Source organism: Phoenix dactylifera, chromosome 2, assembly GCF_051530095.1.
Source record: "Phoenix dactylifera cultivar Ajwa chromosome 2, Ajwa_hap1_PhDact_Kaust_v1.1, whole genome shotgun sequence".
Classification (NCBI taxonomy): domain Eukaryota; kingdom Viridiplantae; phylum Streptophyta; class Magnoliopsida; order Arecales; family Arecaceae; genus Phoenix; species Phoenix dactylifera.
Genome location: NC_143191.1, coordinates 39526142 through 39547283, shown reverse-complemented (window position 1 = coordinate 39547283; position 21142 = coordinate 39526142). Strand labels below are relative to the sequence as shown.

The window sequence follows — 21142 nt, the reverse complement described above, 5'->3', positions numbered from 1 at the left end:
ATAATAAAAAATAAGAAATTGAATTATATATATACTTATGATCTGGTTGGGTCTATATATATATATATATATATATATGGGTCGAGTTGAACTGAAAAGATGGATTCGAGCCGGATTCAGCCTTTTTTTTTTTTTTTTTTTTTCTCATGCTCCTAGTGCTAAGCTACCATTATCAATCACCACAAGAAATAAAAACAAAAAAGCAAAAAGAAAAAGTTGAGACTTTAAACTTATTTGTGCTGACATTTAGCTGTCTTCAATATTGTTTTCTATTGGAATATTAAACAGCACTCATGGCACAATTAAGGTCCATGGAGATCAAAGAGCACACACCCATGCGTCAGCAAAAGCTGTCACAAAAAGAAAATGCTTTAAGCATAGATACTTAATAATTTTTTTAAGGTAAAAAAGCAAATATTTAAAAATATTTAACCGAACATTGCCGAAGGCCTATAAATAATGTCGCCATCTATATTAACAATCAAAAGTATAATCAATTTGTAGCTTATAATTTTATCTGTCTCATTCGTACGATATAAACTCTATAAAACACGGCCTTTTAATTTTCAATGCCAATGTCAATAATTATCTTTTTTTTTTTTACCGAGGATGCTTAACGGCGAAACATTTCTTTAAAAGTTAACCATAGTCCTTCAAAATTATTGTGTAAGTTGATAATATTCATCTGTAATTTTTTAAAATATATTTATATGATTAGACTGAAAATCCTATAAAATTAAGCTAGATCTATATCCATAAATATTCCGAAGTAATTTAGAGTGAGCCTATTTGAATTCCATTGGAAGAAAAAAAAAATCTAATACTTACAAATTTTATAAAATTTTCAGCCACCCTCAGAGCTTGGATTAACAATATCATCAAAACCATAAAGCCTGTGTGACTACGAGAGTTTGGGCTATCAACGTCATTCAAACCACATAGACAGTGTGATTAACGCAAATTCGGCGCCTTGGCAAGGATGGGGTAGGTATTCACGTGCGCGGACGACTGATATCCTCACCCACCGTCACAAATTCCACTAATTCACCCCGCTTTCTTATTTATATCTGATAACGTCTCTTCGTCTTGATCCACGCCACAAGAAAGGCGAAGGCGGTCGGAAAGGCGACTCCGAATTTGACCCCCCGCTCTTCTTCTCTCTGAAGCCTATCGCTCTCTCTAACTTCGGAGTTGGGTGTGGTTCTTCGAGGACAGGTTGATAGGTTGCGATGGGGCTCAAATCCTTTGTGGAGGTGCCTCGGGACTCACACTTCCCGCTGGAGAACCTCCCCTTCGGCGTCTTCCGCCCCAAGCCCTCCTCCGCCACCGTCGCTGGCGATTCTGCACCTCCTCCTCCCCCTCGCCCTGGCGTCGCCGTTGGTGATTTCGTCCTCGATCTTTCCGTCATCTCCGCCGCTGGCCTCTTCGACGGCCCCATCCTCAAGAACTCCAAATGCTTCCTCCAGGTGGGCCCTTTCCCTCTCTATGTTCTTGTTCCTCCGTTATACGTTTCTTTTAATCGTTGTGATTGATTCGCTCTGGTCGATTGTCGGTATTTTGGTCGATTGAGTGGTTCTTGTAGTGTCCATACGTCAAATTCCGGTGTAAAAAAGGGTTTGGTGACGTTAAGGGTTGTATCTTTTCATATTCTTGAAGAAATTGGGATTCTTGTGGTTTATGTAAAAAATAATGGGGTTTTGGAGAAAATAACTGCCCGAGCACCAGTTCTTGATCTCTCCTCTTCTGTAATGTCTACTGAGTAAACAATTGATATAACGGCCGTGTTCTACCTGATGAATCGAATAGCATTATTATCTGCCAGTGGGTGTGATAGTTGATCACTGGGCCTTGCTCTATGGAAAGTAAATTGCATGACTAAAATTAAGATTGCTTCCTCTCTTTCTGATTCTTTTAGCTTAAAGGTCTCGGGCTCTTTCAATGAGTATCTTGTGGTTACCTATACATCAAAAGAGATATTTAATTTCTAAAATAACGTTAATGACCAACGAATTTGTAAATAACAATCTCACATCAACTTTAATTGTTATTCTAAAAAAAGAAGAAGATCCACTTTAAGTGTCAGAGTTTGCCATTGTCATTTTTCTTGAGTGCAATGGGTGGTTTCCATCTTCATGCTTAACCAAACATAGACAAAATATATGATGGCAGCATAATTATTTGCTGTAAGTGGCATAGTTATTATGTTTCTGCATATGTTGCATGTGATTTAACTGTAGGTCCGGGTGTTATTGGAAAGCTGATATGGTATCATTTATTGTATTTTACCAGCCTTCTCTTAATATGTTCCTAGAGATGGGACGGCCTGCTTGGAAGGAGGCACGTTCAACTATCCAAAAACTTTTATCAGGTATTATTCATCCCAATGTGCAAATGTCTAATTTGCTGTAGTTCTGTAAAGTACCTCCTTGTGTTTGTGTCACCCAAGGTCCGCCGTACCGGTACCGGTCGGCGTACCGGTGGCCGGCCGGACCGGTACGGTACCGGTTCGGTCCGGTACGTACCGGCCGGTACGCGGTGGTTTCAAAAACCACAGCATGCGGCGCTGTGGTTCTTAAAAAAAAAAATAATCGTACCGGTGCGAACCGGCCGGTTCGCACCGGTACGAGGCCGGTACCGGCCGGTACGGCCTCCTTACCGGCCGGTACGGGCCCGAACCGGCCGGTACGCACCCGTACCGGCCGGTTCGGATAAAAAACCGAAAAATACCGGTTTTTTATCCGATCCGGTACCGGTCCACGGCCGGACCGGTACGGGCCGGTACGACATTCCATGGTGTCACCACCTTTTATTATGACCAGTGTTTTATTGACCCTTCTGACAGCTTCCCTCAATATCATGGTAATTTCCCTTTGCTGAACCTATTAGTTGAAAGGCATGCTGGCATTCAACTATAGCCATTGCCTCAGAAACCAAGGCATGTGGGAATCACTTTACCTTCAACTATGAAACTTGCAACACTGATTTGTTATCACTTTTGATGATTAGCCAACTAAATCTTGGCTATGAATGCATCCAGTAAATTTGAAAGAAGTGCAGATCCCTTATTCAAATGATACTGATTAGTGTTTTTTCTTTTGAGTAGAAGGGATAATATTTATTAACGTTATTTCCAATAAATTTTCTATTATGAATATGCAGAATGAGCCCCTTGACAGTTTCAAGGTATTCCATCATATATTCCAGACTGTAAATGTGCTGCTACACCAAGCTCAATTATATAACTTGTTGTCAGTCTGTTTCATTTATTTCATTTGAATTTTAATTGTGTCTTCAGTCTTATCGGACAACATAAATTTCTCATCTCTTCTATAGCATTTATGTTATGTTTTGCCTCTCTATTTGGTCAAGCAACCGATAGAGACAACTGAAGGCACTGTATTGTACCAACGAAGTATGCAGCATGTGACTTAGTTACAGTGAAAGACACAAATATGAAATACATGGGAAGTGCTTATTGTATTATCAGTTGTAAGACTACTTAAAAGTGTTCTGAGTTATATCAGAACTGCATAAAATAAACTTTAAGAATATTCCTTAACATGCAAGTTAAATATGATCGAAGTGATGGACGTATTCTTTCTTTTAAGTGATCGTGCATTTTTATTTTCTCATATTGGTTTACGGGTTTAACAAAAGACATAGTTAGCTAATTCCAACCCACCCAGCCACCCCAAGCTAGGTTTTCGTATATTTGGTAATTCTAAATTTTTAATGTACCCACACTTTTTTCCTATGCAGCTGATGAGCCAACTTTACGTGACAATGCTAGTTTAAGGGAAAAGTCCCTTTTGCCAATGGTGGGTTTCTTCTGTGGATCGGATTTTGTAGTTCAAAATTTATTTGCTAAATGAAATGCTAATGCCATCTTTGAACGCACAGATTGAGGTACAGATGCTTCTGCCAGCTGTAATAGGGGACTATACAGATTTTTTTTCATCCATGCATCATGCTAAGAATTGTGGGACCATATTTCGAGGGCCAGAGAATCCAATTCCACTAAACTGGTACCTTTCATTCATTTTAAATCTGTTTAAATAATTATTTTTCATTGCATGCGTATGATATCATGTTATTTAAAATAAGATTGGCCATGGCATAGTATTTTCACCCATATTACTAGGAGCATTGATGACCAAATAGTGAGCAATGATATTGTCCACAATATTGTGTACACGTTGCAACATATACATTTCGAATATGTGGCCCATAAATGTATAATTTTGTTTATGGATATTACTGTGTACATAAATGGTACCTTTATTTGCTTCAAGTGTTGTGTTATGCTCCTTGGCTGCAGACTCTGTATGCGATATCCAACTTCATCCTTATGCGAATTTAGCACTCTCTACTTGCTAGTTAGCCCTTGACCTTCATGAAAGCTTACCTAACATGGAGGATTGACCGCTAGCAGAACATCTCTTTCATTTGATCAAAATGCTGTGATTAGAGAACCATAGTTGTCACATCATGAGGGGTTATCTTGTTTGCGTATATCAAAAATTAAGTACTTGAAACATTAGTTGGTAGTCGACATGCTTCATTAATGTACCACTTGCTCTTTCTATTCTTCCTAGTTCTACCATACATCCTCCTGTACATTTTCATTTCTACCGCAGCCATCCTGTTTGCTTGAACTATAGTACATCATTAGACTTAATATTGGTGCCACAAAAGGAGAGTAATGAGGTAGCGGACTGGCTGTCCTAGGGGCTTAGATCACAGCAGCACCCAATGCTATGGTTAGGTCATTTTCTCAGGCTTGTTATCGAGATGGCCGTTGTTGATATTGGTGCAGTTTTGTTTCACAGGATTGCTAGGGTGTAACTGCTCTGAGTTATCAGAAAAAAAATGGTCTCATAAAAAAAAATCCTTGAGTCTCAGATGTGTGGATCAAGCATATGATTCTTTGTAAGCACTCAATGACTTCATTCACTCTCTCTAGTTCTACCTAATATGTCTTTGTTGTCTCTCCATTTTTCTGCATAAACATTTGAAGTTAACTGACATCACAAACTATGTTATTTCTTGGTCATCAATTTGCTTGGAACCTTATATCTAATAAATTCTTAGCAAAATGTATAGTTAGATTTTTTTTACTAACTTGTAGACTCTTAGCATCTAATTCTTTCCACCACAAGACACCTAATTCTAATGTTAACCTTGTTCTATTAATTAACATTATGTCATCTTAACCATTGCAAAGAGATCCATGCTCGACATCTACTTTGGGTGTTGTGTCGTGGTGATCAAATTCTGCTTGTGATTAATACTCCTTGTTCATGCATGACTGCATTAACTATTTAATGTACCTTTTAAGTATATCCTTGTTTTATGCCCAATTGACCACTAAATTTCTGATTTATGGTGGTTTATTATATGGTTTCTTGAGTCGATAAAGATTGCAGATGCTCTTATTATTTGCTAAATCTTGATGTAATCATAAGGTCAAGTTAAAATTGTCATTTTTTAAGAGTTCCTTCTTCATAACTTCATATTGTGGTTGTGGCTCATATCTTTAATTCCATGTTAGTTGTTGGAGTTTTGTACATCACCTCTTTTCAGGTTTTGTTCGTAGTGCCACCCTATTTTATGGCAATCCACTTTGTTGACCTGTTACAGGTTATCATTACATTGTTATCTAGATATCTGACAATTACATGAGCAGTTATTTGGATATTGTTGCAAACTGCTTTTTGCAGGTAAAAGAGGAGCGGATTATGAATAAAGGGAGTGACATCAGAATTCTTCCCTTTATTCTTAGTGTACAATAATTTTTCTCAAATCATTTGCAGTTTGCCATTTTTTCAAGATCTCATTTAGTAAGCTAGCGAACTAGACTGGCCTAAGTTATTGCATTATTTTCCATATTTATTTGGATTTGTCCTCAAAGCTTTGGCCCTTTGTACCCTCTTCAACAGTTATCTCTATTCCACTTGTACAAATTGAAAAATAAAAGAGATATCAAAATTATTTTTCTTAGTGATGTGAAAAATAATCTCTTATAATTGATTCTGTGTCTATTTTGCAACCATTCCCGAAAGCTCTAATGTAACATCTAAAAAAGGCATTGACTATTTTTAAGTCAGCTGCAACCACTTTATTATCTAGATTATCATCCAGGTTTTTCAATGCATATACACAAACATTTTTTTTTTCAACTATTATTTTTCTAATGATTTTTTGATTTATTTAACCTTGATCTTAGCAAGCAATTCTGTCTGGAAGATGCATTTGCATCTGAAAAATTCCTTTTGCTTGTATCACCTGTATTGTGTGCCTCCTAATTCTAATGCAATCCTGCTGCAATTCAGTCTTTAGTTTAGAGACCCTGCTTTACACCTTGAAAATTCTTTACATTTGTGTGGCATGCTACATATATACTTATGACTTTCTACATGTTCTGAGCCCATTATTTTCCATAATTTTAATTGGGTGCAATTTCAGGTTTCACCTTCCTATAGCTTATCATGGACGGGCATCATCTGTAGTAATCTCTGGATCAGATATTATTCGTCCAAGGTGCACATTTTTTGAACGGAATCTTCTAGTTGCTTTTCAGATGTTTCTTTTAATGTCCTTTAAGAACTTAAATTGCATTCAATATGGCCAACCTGGAAATTGTTCCAGAGCATTTACCTTTGTTGATTTTGTTTTTTTGTTTAGTGAATTTGAAATGGAACGTAGTTTTCCATTGCCAATGTTTTAAATGATGTAATGATTTAATTCCCAAAGGATGTCTCATTTTCTTTTGGTCACCGGCCTTCATGCAGAAAAAACATGCACTGCAAATGCAGTGTCTGTATCTAGCATTTAAAGTTTTTGATGATCTCTTTGTTTTGTCTCAATTCAGAAATAGGACAAACTGTCATTTCAGTCATATTGCAGTAATTTCTGAGATTTTTTTTCCCAATCCATACCAGAGTTTACATTTTTTTCGATCCATTCTATTCATCCGGTAATGCTCTAACTGTCTTCCATGAGCCCTAAACATTATGATCGCCAAAATCCTCCTTGCTTTCATTTTCTTCTGGTTTCTTTTTCAAAAAGTTCTAACCTCAGGCATTCAATAGCAAATTCAGAGATTCTTCTGTGGCTGGATTACTGAATTTGTATTTTCCTTTTTGCCCAGAATCTTATAGAACTAACTTAGAGGTTCCTTCATCAACAATATTCAAAACTGAATCAGCACATATCTATACATTATAAGGACGTATGGATGTGTCTTAAATTGTGCACTTCTTGTTAGACCAGCTGCACCCTGTCTTAGCTGATAACTAATATGACCCTTAATATCATATTAGTCCTAGTGCCTTGCTTTAGAAGTGCCAAACACTCTGACATGGAGTGATGATATTGTCATGGATTGACAGTACATAGTTTCGAGGAGTGTCGTGGAATTTCCAATATCCTAGATGTTTTGTATGCCAAGAAACCCTAGGTAATATTTTTTTAAAGCAGGAGTGATATTTCAGCTTTTGTAAATTGAATGGATTTGCTATATGCTTTTTGGGTTAATTTTTTTTATTAGTAGGATATATCCGTAAAAATCCTCTTGAAGTAATTGTTGTAATTTTATTAAATTCTGAAAACTTCATCCATTTTCTTTCTGTGATACATAAGAACCAGCTAAGCCTGCCTTTCTTTCTTCATTTCTTTCGCAATAAGATTAGAATTTGTTTGCTTTTCTTAATCTTCTTTTTTTTAAAAAAAAACGTTACAACACGTTCTAGTAATGCATATTCCTGTCAGTTGATAGAGAGGGGAAAAAGAAAGGAAGAAAACATGAGGGTTGGAATCCATCTTTAACTAACACTATATGATTAGTATTTGTCAACTTATTTCTTTCTTAAAGTGCCTGAAGGGATTTCTTTCCCTCATGAGTAGTGCCACATGCTCTGTTTACTTTGAAAACATGTGCCACCCTCTAAATCTTCTCACTTTAGTGAGGTGGGGCCAGCCCATCTTACTTCCTTTTAGTTTAGAGTGCATAAACCACATGTTAAAGCAAGGACTTATTTAACAACTTCTGTCTATTGAGTAGATCTTCTTGTGGACTGACCTACCTGGTGGCACTTAAATATGTTCCACGCAGATATTGGAATATGTTGACGAATCGAAACATGTCTTCTATAAAACATGATAGATTCACTTACTATTGTTATTTGTCTTCCCTTGCCTACTTCCATCGACAATAGGTATTCCATCTGTATTGCATCACTTTCTGCCAGACTTCTCTCCTTGTTTTAGTAAACTTGGAATTATTATGAAGTTAACTACCGAGTAACATTGCCAGTCTGACATAATTTGATTATCACAAATGGCAATTTGGTACCATGTTGTTATCTTGTTACTGAAAATGTCATTATATTATAAGCTTCTCTAAAAGAATGGAAAGTTAAATTCAGTTTCATTTTGCATATTGCCCTATGGATAAATAATTAACTAAACTATGAGACTTGCTGCTTATATGCGTTGACAAAGGAAAGTGGTAGAGGATCCGCACACTAAAGGCACTTTTTAAAATAATAAAAAAAGTTTTGCAGTGCAGCAGGATTTTAGTGGTGGATTGCAAGTGGCAGAAATTTGCAATAATGTTGCTATCAGCAAAAATCTCTCTTGCATTGTTTATCTATTGATAATCTGGAGCCTTATAGCACTCTAGATATGCAAGTCAATCTCTATATGCAAGTACATGTTTCCGTACTTCTTTAGAAGACAAGATTGGAACACTTGTCAAAATACACTTTTTGAGACTAGCTTCCTTGGAGATCCATTTTGCCCTCTCATGGAAAGGGATATTGTTATAGATAACACGGGCACCTTTATAGATTATATGTGCATTTGCTCTCAGATTCAGCTGTAGCTTCATAGTAATTTGTTTGAGGAGGAGGTTTAAGATGTATGAATCACGTCTGTTTTGAAGGATCTTTGAAATTTAATCACAGAATCACTTCAATAGCAATGTGCACTAGCTTCTCATCAACCCTGATTTTATGTTAGGTGGTTAATTACTTTATTTTTGGCAACACATTTATTCTTGAATGAATTTAGTGATAGTTAGCTAGGGGAATATACCATCTGATATTTATCTAAGTTTTTTTTAATCTTTGGTCAGAGGTCAAGGTCATCCAATGGGAAATTCCCCTCCTTATTTTGGGCCCTCACAAAAGCTGGATTTTGAGCTTGAAATGGTTAGTTTTAATGAGTTTGTTTGTTAAATATTTCCTCAAGTATCCAGATGAATGAAATGATCATTACACTATGAACTCTTATTTGATTTTTCCCCCCTTCAATGTTATATATATTTTAAGTTTTACATTCAGTTCTTGCTGCCCCTTAAAGCATTCAACTCTTAACTATTGAATGATTATAGACAGCTTCCATATTGGCCCATCATTTTTTTGGTTTTGCATGAATATTCCACCATTTCATATGCATTTAGATATAATTATTCAGATGCAGATCATCATATAATTGTGATATTGCTTCCAGGCTGCTATTGTTGGTCCAGGAAATGAGCTGGGCAAACCTGTGGATGTTAATAAGGCAGCAGATCATATTTTCGGACTTGTACTGATGAATGATTGGAGTGGTAATTACTATTTCCCTTTCTTGTTGTCCAAGTTGCTGTTAGTTCATGGCTCCCACTTTGTATAACCAATTAATTAGAGATATTTAACAGCCAGGGATATCCAAGCATGGGAATATGTGCCTCTTGGACCTTTCTTGGGAAAGAGCTTCGGTAGAGAATCTTGCCCTTTAATTTGCAGCAAATTGCACTTTTGATTCTGCACTTGTTACAGTTCACTAAATTTAAATAATAAGAGTCCCATGATCATTCCCAATCGTTTCAGGTACGACAATATCCCCTTGGATTGTGACTCTAGATGCTCTAGAAGCTTTTGTTTGCGATGCTCCTAAACAGGTGGCTAGATCTCTCGATTATTTTAGGTCCTATAGTACTAGGAATGTCTTTTTCCTTGCAGCTTAAGAGGAGTTACTTTTCTTACCTTGTCATCTAAGTCAATTGTATATAGCTTCTTATTACTGAAGTATTTCAAAAAAGAAATTTTTAAGAGGAAAAAGTAGTTAGAGCTAATTTGTGATAAATTGCAGGAGCCTCAGCCTTTGTCATACTTAGCAGAAAAAAAGCATCTAAACTATGACATACCTCTAGAGGTATGTATTTCTTATCCATCTTACTGGTCAGTTCAATCGGTTCTAATAATGATGCATGCTTTTGTTTGCCTACTGTTTTCAGCATCCTCTATCAAAATTTCTTATCTTGAATAGAAGATAATTACACTGTACTCAATTCATTGGTCTGATGCAGTAAAATTACTTCATTTATTGATAACATTATATTCTTGCTGCAAGGTTTGGATTAAACCCGCTGGGCATGAACATCCATCAATTGTCACAAAGAGTAACTTTAAACATCTGTAAGAATTCTGACACTAAGTATATTTGCAGAGACTGCTTTCAAATCATGAAGTCATTCATCTTTACAAGCTTCTCTTTCTCCTTTCTTAGTAAATCATTATTTTTTCCACCTTAGCATCTGATTTTCAAGTATATCAACAATTAAATGTTGTCCTTTAATGTTGAGTACCAAATTATGTAAATCTGACTAATTATTTGATGCAATTAATTTAACTGTTTTTCACTCTTTCTACTAGTTGTGGTGCCTGATGCAATCCCAGGTTAGCATATCAAATTTAGGAAATAAAAAATTTATTAAAGTTTTAATAGTACAAACTGAATTGGTTTTGCACTTGTCAACATGAACAAATGATATTTCTTATCACATAGTCATTACTTCAAGAAAAGTTCAGCTTAAGAGATACTTAATTTAGGTATGTCTTGTTCAACTATTGAACCCATGGAATGTGAAACCGTTCCAAGCCGTGCCGGCGGCGGACCGGGACGGTTCTGGCATTCAAAATGGTAAATCGGCAGGTGGGGGGAGAGGGAGAAGGAAAGAGAGGAAGATAGAGAGGGGGGGGGGGGGGGGGGAGGGAAGAAGGGCCGGAGTGGGGGGCTCCGCCTCCGGACCCCTGGGGGGGGGGGGGGGGGAGGGAAGAAGGCCAGAGTGGGGGGCTCCGCCTCCCGGGGGGGGGGGGGGGGGGGGAGGGAAGAAGGGCCAGAGTGGGGGGCTCCGCCTCCAGACCCCTGTTCTGAACGAAACAGGGGTCAGGAGGTGGAGCCCCCTGCTCCGGCCCTCTGGCGAAGCTCTCTGGTGGCCCTTTGCCGAAGCCCTCTAGCGGCTTCCGGCAGTCCTCTATCTCCCTTCCTCCCCCCCTCTCTTTTTCTCTCTCCCGTTCTCTTTCTCCTGCTCCCTCGCTCTCAATATTAAAAGTTCATCTTCCAGCTATCATACGAAAGGAACAAATGCCTCTCCACTAATTATAATATTATTTATAGGACTGTAATGATGGGTTTAGGATTTCTGGTTTTGTTTTATGGACAGTCATCATCATGTAAACCCTTTAATCTGTGCAAGATCAGGAATCAAATTTTGAGTCGGTGGTTTATAAAGAGTTTCTGTCGGCATCATATTAGATCAGAAAAAACAGTTTAATGACATCACGATTGAGTTTAGGAGTTTGGAAATCTTTGTATACGAACATGATGGACAGTAATTATCTCTTCTTTGTGAGAACTTGTACAGATCCGAACTGACAACTCATATAACTTATCCTTCAAATGCTGGGTTGCCTTTGTTGTACTCTTGGTATCTTTCTTGTTTTTTTATTAAAAATCATTTCTATTTTTAAAACTATGGAACCCATCTTAATCTTGGTTTTTAAAGCTCATAACCAAAGCCTTCACTGAAAAATAGGAAGGCTCTAAAAAATTTCAAGCAGCCAGAAATTTTGGCAATTGGCAAACCTTAGCTTTTATTCCTAACTTCTGGAAAATTAGGTAGATCTAACTGTTCTCTACGTCTAGTAACATCAAAGATATAAATGGTATAGATTTCTTCTTCATATGTTAACCCTTCATAGCACCAAGCTATTAAATTGTCAATATCAGGAAGGCAGGATCCCTAAACAGTTACACAACCCTCTCTCTGCGCCAAATCTCTCTTTTGCCACTGGTAGTATGTAATTAAAATTTTATTGGACCTTAATTTACAAACTTATATATGTCATTTTCCTTCTGTTTCCTTGTCATACACTTACTAAGAAAGCAGTGGTTGTTTTAGCACATAATATATGAATTTTCTGTGCCATGTTTTCCAGGTATTGGACAATAACACAGCAATTAGCACATCACACTATCAATGGCTGCAACTTAAGGCCTGGTGATTTGCTGGGAACTGGGACCATCAGCGGATCTGTATGTAAAAAAAATTGATTATTTCATACAGAAATTATCAATCGATGAGAAGTTCTTTTCCCTTTCTAAACTATTACTAATACACTTTTGCTTCTTTGATAGAAATCTTTTTGACTGTATTGATCTATTAGGAACCAGAATCTTTGGGATGCTTGCTGGAGTTAACATGGAATGCGCAGAGGTCACTTACCTTAAATGGTTCAGATCGAAAATTTTTAGAAGATGGTGATGAAGTCATTTTTACTGCTTGTTGCAAGGTCCAAACTCATGGAACTTCATTTTCCTTGACAATCTCAGTTAAATTTGCATTTCTGTTATCCTTTGTTACTTCATGTGTGATTTACAATTTGCCATCTCGTATGATTGCTTTCTTTGGTATTCTACTTTTGAAGTCCTTTAGTTCATTTAGACATAGTCCAACAGCATGTCTCTGCAGAAGCTGCTGAATGCATCTTAAATAGTAGGATACTGGAATTAGAGAAGCGAAAGGTAACCCAAATATGGTACTAGAAAAATTATAAATAGCTAGAGGATTACCTGCAATTATCTTTAACATATATATTACAATACAAGGAGAAAACTAATTATTGATATACCCATGAAGTGCATTGCCTACGTGCATAACAAGTATTGGAAAAGCATCTAAGCTAATATCTGTTAGGTCATGTGTAAATTATTAAAATAAAGAGGTTGTATAATTGATTCCTGCTGGTAATACATGATTTCATCATTTCCTTAATGCACAATAAGCCTAATAACAAATTTTCAGCCGCTTTTTGTAAGTAATGTGTTCAATGTTACACGTGTGAAGTGTGCATCAACGCAACTGCAGAACCTTATTCCTCAAATTCTTCTGCTATTTAACATAAGTCTTATGCTGCATAAAGTCATCTTTTGCCTCCATTGAATATAACAGAGCGATCAGATTAATCCTTTCATCGTTTGAATGATATTGGTGATCCATATTATGGAGTAGTTAATTTCAACCAGGTGAAAATGTGGAAATGTGTTGCATGACTGCTTTTGTCAAGATGATGATCTTATTTTGGTTTTCATCCTGCCGATAATCTATCTTCTGGCCTTTTTTATCTCTTTGCCTTGAAATCCCTTTCTTTCAGTTTACAGTATTTCATGTTGCATATATTATCTTTTTCATACAGATTCTTCCTGGCATGGTCCTCTTTCCAGGTTCCCTGGGATTATTGTTTAGGTTTTTCTGTTTCATTACAGTCCATGTTCCAGGAAATTTTTTTTCTTTTTTGTAATCACCGAGTCAGATATGGAAACTATGGTGCCACCTTGAGTGATTGCTTCTTTCTTCTCATTTTCTTTCCCCCCTTTCAGAGAACCTGCTTGAATTGCTTTTCTTGATCACGACCCTTTTGAGATCGTTGATTTCATTAATCACATTCTCAATTATTGATATTAGTTAATAACAGTTTACATGTGATGTGTCTTGTTAGGCTTTTGGTTCCTTTGGGGCTTTGTTTTACTGGAGCTGAAATCTCTGTACAACCAGAGTCATATCTTTTGTGTTCATGGAAGTATGGAACTGCTGCTAGTTTTCCTAGTTTTTGATGACCATGGCAATTGGTGGTTTATTTGCAGGGGAAAGACTTCAATGTTGGATTTGGAACATGCACAGGGAAGGTCCTGCCGGCTCTCCCGTGAGACAAAGCTGGAGATGAAAATCTTATTTGAATGCAACTTTCAGTGTTGTTGCTGTCTGTTAAAGCTGTCATATCATCAACCCACCAATAATGATTATACATCAAAAATTTAAAAAAAGGATCTGAATTTTCTACTAGCATCGCTGTTGCAGTTTGTACGTTGTTAAGATAATTGACTTTGTCCATGAGCAATCTGGGGAATCATTATAATGTGAAGATTGCAAAGAAAGAATCAGAGTTTTGTGCAGCGATGGAAGGACCATAGGGTTCTGTGTGATGTTAACATCTGTGGTTTCAACAATTGTGGGTGTCATGTATCTGATTGGCTTGAACCTAGGCTTCTCTGGATGCTTGGCCACCATATCCCTGTCACTTTTCCACACAAAATGGAAGTTGGTTTAGGATTGGTAGGAATTCAGAGAGGTTAAAATGGGTGGGTTAGAAATTATATTCTTAGAAGTTTTAAGTCGGAGGTGCTAGATGCTGCAGATTTTTTCGAGTAAAGATTAAGTAAATTATGAAGCGTTTCATGAGCTAATATCTTAAAGGGGTGGAATATTGCAGCAGGTGTTTCTTTTATCTCTTTTAAAGGATATTATGAGACCTTTGAGCAAGTTCTTGGAATTTGCATCATTAGGATGATGGTTGAAGTTGCACCGAGCAAAAATAAACTAAATTATGAAAGATTTAATTAGTTAATCTTTTGTGTAGCATCTGGTTAGGGAATAAATGTTGATGGAATAAAGAAAAGTTATTTGGATAAGTTTGAAGGAATAAAGACTGTGGAATAAGAGTTTTCTGTATTTTGTTACATGGATAAGTTTGAGGATTATTCTGTTGTTGTTGTTTGGTTGGAAGAAGAAGTTGAGGAGATACAACGGATTTTTTTTATCCCCCCCAAAACTGCTTGTCTATCATTTGAGAAAAAAATGGCTAATTATGATGAATAATATTAATTAGTCATAATAATATCATTCAACCATAATTAATAATATTTAGTAATTTAATAGTATATGTAATTATTAATAATATTATTATTTAAATATTAAAAATTTATAATAAAATAATGTTATTCCATCTGATCGAGTAATTGGAAGGGAAAGGAGGCCTCCCATAATGAATAGTGTGATTTTAGGTAGGAGGGCCGTCCGATGCTCAAGATCACAAGAACAAACATCAAACACAAATTTTTTACAAGAACAATTATTGAAGAATAGCTCGTGCTATTCTTTCCTAGATCCGTAACCAGAAGACTTCAAACCAAAACTTAGTACAGCATCTTTGGACAATTCCCTGAAGTGCTTGCTTTCGTTGTAGGTGAATAAACTAGGTACACAAAAGCTGATATAAGCCTAGTAGCTTCAGATAGATTCCATGGAATACTACTATGCTAGCAATGAGTCATTGAAACCATCAAAGAACGGAACAGAAATAAACCACTACCTTAAATTCACCTCCCCAGAAAATTATATACAACTGTTCATCCAGTAGTCTGAGGGAACTTGAGAAGCTTCTGCATGTAGCTCCACTTTGTTCTTTGGTTGCACTTGCTTGCATCTCTTCTCCTTCTCAACTTCTTTCAAAGAGTCCCTCTCGCTTACCTGGCAGTAGTATTAAGCAATCAAATCCACACAGCTCTCATTAATTATGCTGTAATTTAATGACTTTGTCTCTTGATAACATTGAAACTTCCAAAAGCATTCTAGGCCCAAGTTTGGCATTCTGGAATAAGATGTCTAGATGGAAACACTAAAATTCAGCGACAATCTGAAGTATTAACAGCAAATTTAGAAAATATTGGACAAATAAATATAGAAAGAAAAATTAGAATGTAAACGTTATTGAAATTTCTGTAGGGTTTGATGCAAAAGTAAACATGGAGGACAACCACAATGATAATCAAAAGTACCACAAATAACAACAGCAAATAAGCGAATAACATTGAATCTGAATAATCTACTTCGTTGGAAATGCGACTAAAAACTTAATAAATGACTTCTTGAGAATTTTTCAATGGTTTTGAGATTGTTTTCACCATGCAAACAATTACTCACCTTGCTTGACCGTGTCATATAATTATAATCCGGCACTGTTCTTCTTCGCAACATACTTCTTGTGGCCTTCTTCCTGCTTTTAACTGGTCTGTAGCCATCTCTAGGTGTCTGAGGTGTGGTAGAACTATCAAAGTTCACAGATACATCATTAGAACCACAACTTTCCTTTTCCTCAATGGCTACGTCCAATCTCTTCTTGATCATTGCTGATCTCTGGTAAGTGGAAATGGAATCAAAGTGCTTGTTCAAACAGTCCTCTGCCAAGGAATTTTCTGGCATGCGGGTGGCCATCCATCTCTCGAGCCAGCTCCATCCCATGTTGGGCTCCTTTGAATCAGACTGGGTTGATTTCTTTTTGGCAGAGCAAGTTCTCAGCTGTTTATGGATCAATTCACTCAAAGTTACTTCAGGATTAATTTGACTCTAGCTATTGATCATATTATCCTTGTGTACCTGCTGAGAGAAGGCATAGGCTAGAGCTCTCTCACGTCTTGTTGTTGCTTCAAGTCTGTTTTGGATTTTTAATTTCAATACATTGCTACTGACAGTGCTATTATCCCACTTTTCCTGCAATTGAAATATTACATTTGCATGCTAATGCTTGATCTAGAGTTTGTTTTCTGTATTGATTTGAAATACTGAAGAACAGAATCAGTGTTTTAGTTGAATGGTTAAACAAAGTGTGGGTCAAGAAAAGCTGGTAGATCAAATAGGTAAGAGAATAAAATCAACAATGCAGATCCCATGTTTCAACAAGTATTGAGCTTAATCGAATTTAAATGTAGGATTTATACTTCCTTTTTTCTTTTTTAGTATTCAATTATATTCTCAACTTGCCAAGTGACACTGCTTAAGAGTTTGGTACTTGACTAAGGAAGATTCGAATCAGTCTGAGATTTTGTTGTAAAAGATTAATTAAAAACCGTGAAATAAATCCAGATGAGTGAAGGTGATTCCAAATTGATATGCCTTCTTGTTTACACAGATACAATTAATAAACTCATTCTAGAACACCACCAATAGTAGATCTTTTGTTACTATAAATGTTAAATATTATCTTATAGCTAACTAGGTGCACCTTTTTTTTTTTCTTGCTATTATCTGAATGTGATCCCTGCATTTCAAACATGTGAGATCTGAAATTAACTTCCCTATCTGAGCCACCATTGTCAATGAAAACATCAAATATATTAAGAAACCTACAAACAGCACATGAATATTAAAAAAAAAAATAGCTTGAACAATAATTTTCTTAGACTGGGTATCACAGTCCAAAGTACACTATTTGCTACAAGAAATGCTAAGCAGCAAACAGTAGTAGTATCTTCTCAAATGTTCTGGCAAGTGAAGAAGTTGAATTACATCATGCATGACATTTGTTTTCCGGTTTATATGTGTTCCAAGATAGTTCTCTCGGCCATACTATCCCCCACAGAGATATATCTGAAGCTTTACCATTAAATGAGGTTAATACAGGGGTAAAGAAAGAAAGAGTTAATGCTGACAAAGATGCATCAGTCGGTGGCCTGAGAGCTCTTTGATATGAACCAACAAAATCTTCTTTATGTGTTTAAGTCAATATCAAGTAAAAAAAATTCTGGCCAGTAAACCTTGAAATTCTGTTTCTCATTTCAAAAAAAAAATCTTAGAATAAACTGCCACAGTAATTCTATGCAAATATGACTAATCACAAACCAATAAATCTTGCCGAGTTTAAGAGAAACATAAATCATCATGTGCTCTAGTCATCATCAGATTAGTTTAAACAATTTAGACATTCTCATGGGCTGTCATCTGAATCCTTGCTCAAACCCCTAGTAACTTGCGACACAATGTCTTTTCTTCTGTGACTGAAAGATTTACATATGGAAAACCCTCATAATACATAAACAATTTCCTAGGATAAAAAGCACCTCTGCTGCTTGCCACCAACAAGAAGATATGACTGAAGGGTGACAATTTACAGGAACATCAAGAATATGCTCTCATGTGGTCGCACACTAAATATTCACAGATGCAAAAACACAAGCAGGGGAAGTGCAGAGGGTAGTCAGATGGCATGCTGACCCATGACAAACTGTAATATATGTTTCTGTTATAGGCACTGCTGTGTAGATCAATCATGTGACTCCAAGAACTAGATTCTAAGTTCAAAGTATCATATATTATCAAGTTGCAGCACGAAGCTATTATGGTAGTGTAAACCCATTTGTTTTATGGAAGAAAAAACTATGGAACTAAAAGTGGCTTTTAGATGGAAAAACCAGTTCATCATATCCAGGAAAAGGGTCATTACCTTCACCCTGTATACCTGTGTCTGAGCTTTGTGCTGCACCTTGTGCGGAATTATGACACTCTTCTCTTGAAGACTAAGATTTTTAACAGAATCTCCTACTTGGGCTTCAGTGGATGCAGCCGCCCATGCCCCACTTGGATTCTCGGATCCTTCAATATGATCTCCTTCACATGATTTTCTGATTTCTTCATATAACTGCCTTGCCTGAAATCAGGTAACTGAAGTGGCCGTAAGCTATCATTAACTTCATGGAATTGAGAAGGGGAAGGATATACTAATTCACAATACTACATGCTATTCTAAAGCTATAGACCATTTCAGCAACAATTTCCCTTCACAAAACTAACCATAAAGGCATTTTTTAACAGGGACTTCCATTGAAGCAGCCCATTCAAAAGGATGGTCAAAATCGATGGACTTGCATTGGAGAACCAATGAAATGTATCTCTATCTAGCCCCTTAGAATTACTCTGGCAGCATCATCATCAGAAGTCTAAAAAGAAATGTGGAGAAAGTTTGAAGTAAAAAACCATGAAGCCTCTGAAAGCTGATTGGATGAAGACAGCTGCATCTTCTGGACTCAACAACGTTGCAGGTGAGTTCCCTTCTTTCGTACTTGCTTCTTCATGCTCTTCTAATTGGAATCCTGGAGGACTCTCTTCATCTCTTGAAGTTTCTATCAAATGCTGCGTCGCGGTTGCTTCAGAACCCTCAACAGAGGATAAATCATCCTCTGCTGGAGATGAATTGAATTCATCTCCACAAAGGTAGTGTCTGACCGAACACCACCGAGTCTTATCTACTCCAAAATTCCTCTCCTGCTGAAATCAGAGTACTTTAGCTAGCATCCATCTATCTATAGTCAATTAACCAAAGAATTAAAGAATCATGAATTAAAGTCTGTCACCCCAAGATTTCAAGGGTATAATGAGCCATTTTAAATTAAAAACTAAATCAAAATTATGCTGACAATTCAAAAAAAAAAAGAAGGAAAAATTGCAGTTGCAGACAAAATATTTCACAGAGAAGATATAATATAATACTCATAGAAAGAAGGAGGGATCTACAAAAATGTAGTAGGCTTGCCACCGAGTAGCCCAAAAATTGAAGATGCAGAATATTACAAGGATAAGTTAAAAAAAAAAAAAACAAAAATCCTGACTGGAGAATAAAGGCTTAAACAACACCAAAAGTGGGAAAGATCCAGCTATAACTTACACAACTACTTTAGTGAACATCAAATAAAGGAAAATAAAAATTCCAAGGAGAATCAGCCCAATAAATGCAATATATCCAACACTTTGGATCAGAAAAACTACATTGCTATTGCGTATGCTCGAAGAAGATCGAGTCTTCAAGAAGACTCTCCTCACCAGACCCCCAGACAGACCCATACCCGAAGAGAATTCTCATACGAGTCCCCTCCAACTCTACTTAGCCTCCCTTAAACATCTTATACCAGAGGAGAAGAAATTAAGCTCGAAAACGTGGAGGAACGCCTAACTTTGCGCTCAATCTACAGTAGTATGCTTAAACTCTGAGACAGCTCCCCCCTTAAATAACCACAACCGCCTACACCAAACACCAAAGAACTTTGCGCGGAGGCACTTCACTTGATTGGAAGAGGACACATTGTCGAGCAGTATGTGCGTCCATGTGCGCTCATTGGAGGTGGAGGGGCGCGAGGGAAATGCCATGTGTTAGTTTGGTAGGTGGCGGAGCTTTAGAGCTGGACTCGGCCATTGTTGAGCCCCACGACGTGAAAAGAGAAAGAACAGGGGTAGGAAAAGGAGGGGGCCCTCTCCATGTACGCTGAAAGCTCTTGCACATGGCCAGCTAAACTCCACCTGCCAGGTCTTGCTTGCTATTGGGTATAGGCATATTCCTTTTCTCCTCAACATCACCCCTCCTTTTTAAACACGAATTGTTTTCCACGCAACCTATTTTTCAAGATTAAATTTTTCTTCCATCCATTCAAATTCTAGAGATGTTTTGGCATACCGAGTATCAGTATATCACCAATACCGAGTGTCGGTACCAAATCAGTATGGTACGGTATGTCCTGTACCGTTCGGTTCGAATCGGTACCGCATTCCATAATTTTTACAATCTCTGCAAGATGGTTGATGTGTTAGTAGCGAATTAGTAAAGGTAAGTGCGAGCAGGTCAAAAAATTAACAAAGAGAAGGATGGAATAACTTGAGGTCATCCACCACAAGAGTGGCTGAGAGAATTTATTGTGTTTAGGGCTTGCAGGGATCTGGAACAGTTGTTTCCGGGCAGCATGGATTGTGTTGAGATCGCTGGCAGAAGTCTTTGTTCAGTGAGGCCACAGGCTGGAAAAAAAAAAGGGAAAATCAGATTCTCCACAGCAGTACCATCAAACGTTTGTTTGAATGGTACTATCAAAGGGTGTCGGCCCTCCCAGACTCTACTGAGTTTCGGTTCGGCGAGCGGTGACTTGGTTTGTCCAGGACCTGAGCTCTAGCCTGGACCGGGTCAGTAAAGACCACCGAATGAGAATAGCCCCTCCTAGCCTTTTTAAAAAAAAAATCATACAGTCACAATATAACCTTTCAAATCAGTTCTTTTCCCCTAGTTTACTATAGTTCTACCCTGCAAGATCTGCTTTTGATAAGACTAAAAGAAAAATCATACAGTCATATTAGAACCTTTCAAAACAGTTCTTTTCTCCTAGTTTAATATGGTTCTACACTGCAAGATCTGCTTTTTGATACCATAGATACATGTAAATCAGA

The 21142-nt window shown here is 37.1% G+C and overlaps 2 protein-coding genes across 6 annotated transcripts; one reads left to right on the top strand and one right to left on the bottom strand.

Moving 5' to 3' along the window:
- Nucleotides 1–967: 967 nt before the first annotated feature.
- On the top strand, nucleotides 968–14170 carry LOC103696723 (fumarylacetoacetase). 2 transcript variants are annotated; one of them, XM_008778425.6, is made up of 14 exons: nucleotides 968–1466; nucleotides 2290–2368; nucleotides 3760–3818; nucleotides 3901–4025; nucleotides 6466–6540; nucleotides 9137–9212; nucleotides 9514–9613; nucleotides 9704–9763; nucleotides 9876–9946; nucleotides 10138–10200; nucleotides 10399–10463; nucleotides 12267–12363; nucleotides 12495–12620; nucleotides 13972–14170. In XM_008778425.6, the coding sequence occupies exons 1-14, from the start codon at nucleotides 1230–1232 to the stop codon at nucleotides 14032–14034; spliced, it is 1296 nt and encodes a 431-aa protein (XP_008776647.4). In that variant the 5' UTR covers nucleotides 968–1229; the 3' UTR covers nucleotides 14035–14170. The 2 variants fall into 2 exon arrangements, 1 of the variants encoding a protein (XP_008776647.4); XR_015975519.2 differs by having other exon boundaries at nucleotides 1042–1466; nucleotides 12466–12620.
- A 1120-nt stretch (nucleotides 14171–15290) lies between these two features.
- Nucleotides 15291–20164, bottom strand: IQD33 (IQ-domain 33). Of its 4 annotated transcripts, XM_088716357.2 has the most exons (7): nucleotides 19997–20164; nucleotides 18914–19201; nucleotides 18384–18587; nucleotides 16541–16654; nucleotides 16088–16462; nucleotides 15477–15634; nucleotides 15314–15359 (listed from the first exon to the last, which is right to left on the bottom strand). In XM_088716357.2, exons 1-6 carry the CDS (start codon nucleotides 20078–20080, stop codon nucleotides 15500–15502), a joined length of 1200 nt encoding a protein of 399 aa, XP_088572483.2. In that variant the 5' UTR covers nucleotides 20081–20164; the 3' UTR covers nucleotides 15314–15359; nucleotides 15477–15499. The 4 variants fall into 4 exon arrangements, with proteins under 4 accessions (XP_089785107.1, XP_008776653.4, XP_008776651.4 ...); XM_089928981.1 differs by having other exon boundaries at nucleotides 15291–15634; nucleotides 19997–20163; XM_008778431.6 differs by having other exon boundaries at nucleotides 15291–15634; nucleotides 19703–20159.
- Between the last annotated feature and the right edge of the window lie 978 nt (nucleotides 20165–21142).

What these genes read in the sequence shown, in the direction of transcription:
- LOC103696723 (XM_008778425.6), top strand. Translation starts at nt 1,230, where the DNA reads ATGGGGCTCAAATCCTTTGTGGAGGTGCCTCGGGACTCACACTTCCCG. An exon ending in ACTCCAAATGCTTCCTCCAG is followed by an intron (nt 1,467 to 2,289) that starts GTGGGCCCTTTC and finishes GTATTTTACCAG; the next exon opens with CCTTCTCTTAATATGTTCCT. An exon ending in CTGGGACCATCAGCGGATCT is followed by an intron (nt 12,364 to 12,494) that starts GTATGTAAAAAA and finishes TTGATCTATTAG; the next exon opens with GAACCAGAATCTTTGGGATG.
- IQD33 (XM_088716357.2), bottom strand. Translation starts at nt 20,080, where the DNA reads ATGGCATTTCCCTCGCGCCCCTCCACCTCCAATGAGCGCACATGGACG. An exon ending in CACAGGTATACAGGGTGAAG is followed by an intron (nt 16,655 to 18,383) that starts GTAATGACCCTT and finishes TTTCAATTGCAG; the next exon opens with GAAAAGTGGGATAATAGCAC. An exon ending in ATATGACACGGTCAAGCAAG is followed by an intron (nt 15,635 to 16,087) that starts GTGAGTAATTGT and finishes TACTACTGCCAG; the next exon opens with GTAAGCGAGAGGGACTCTTT.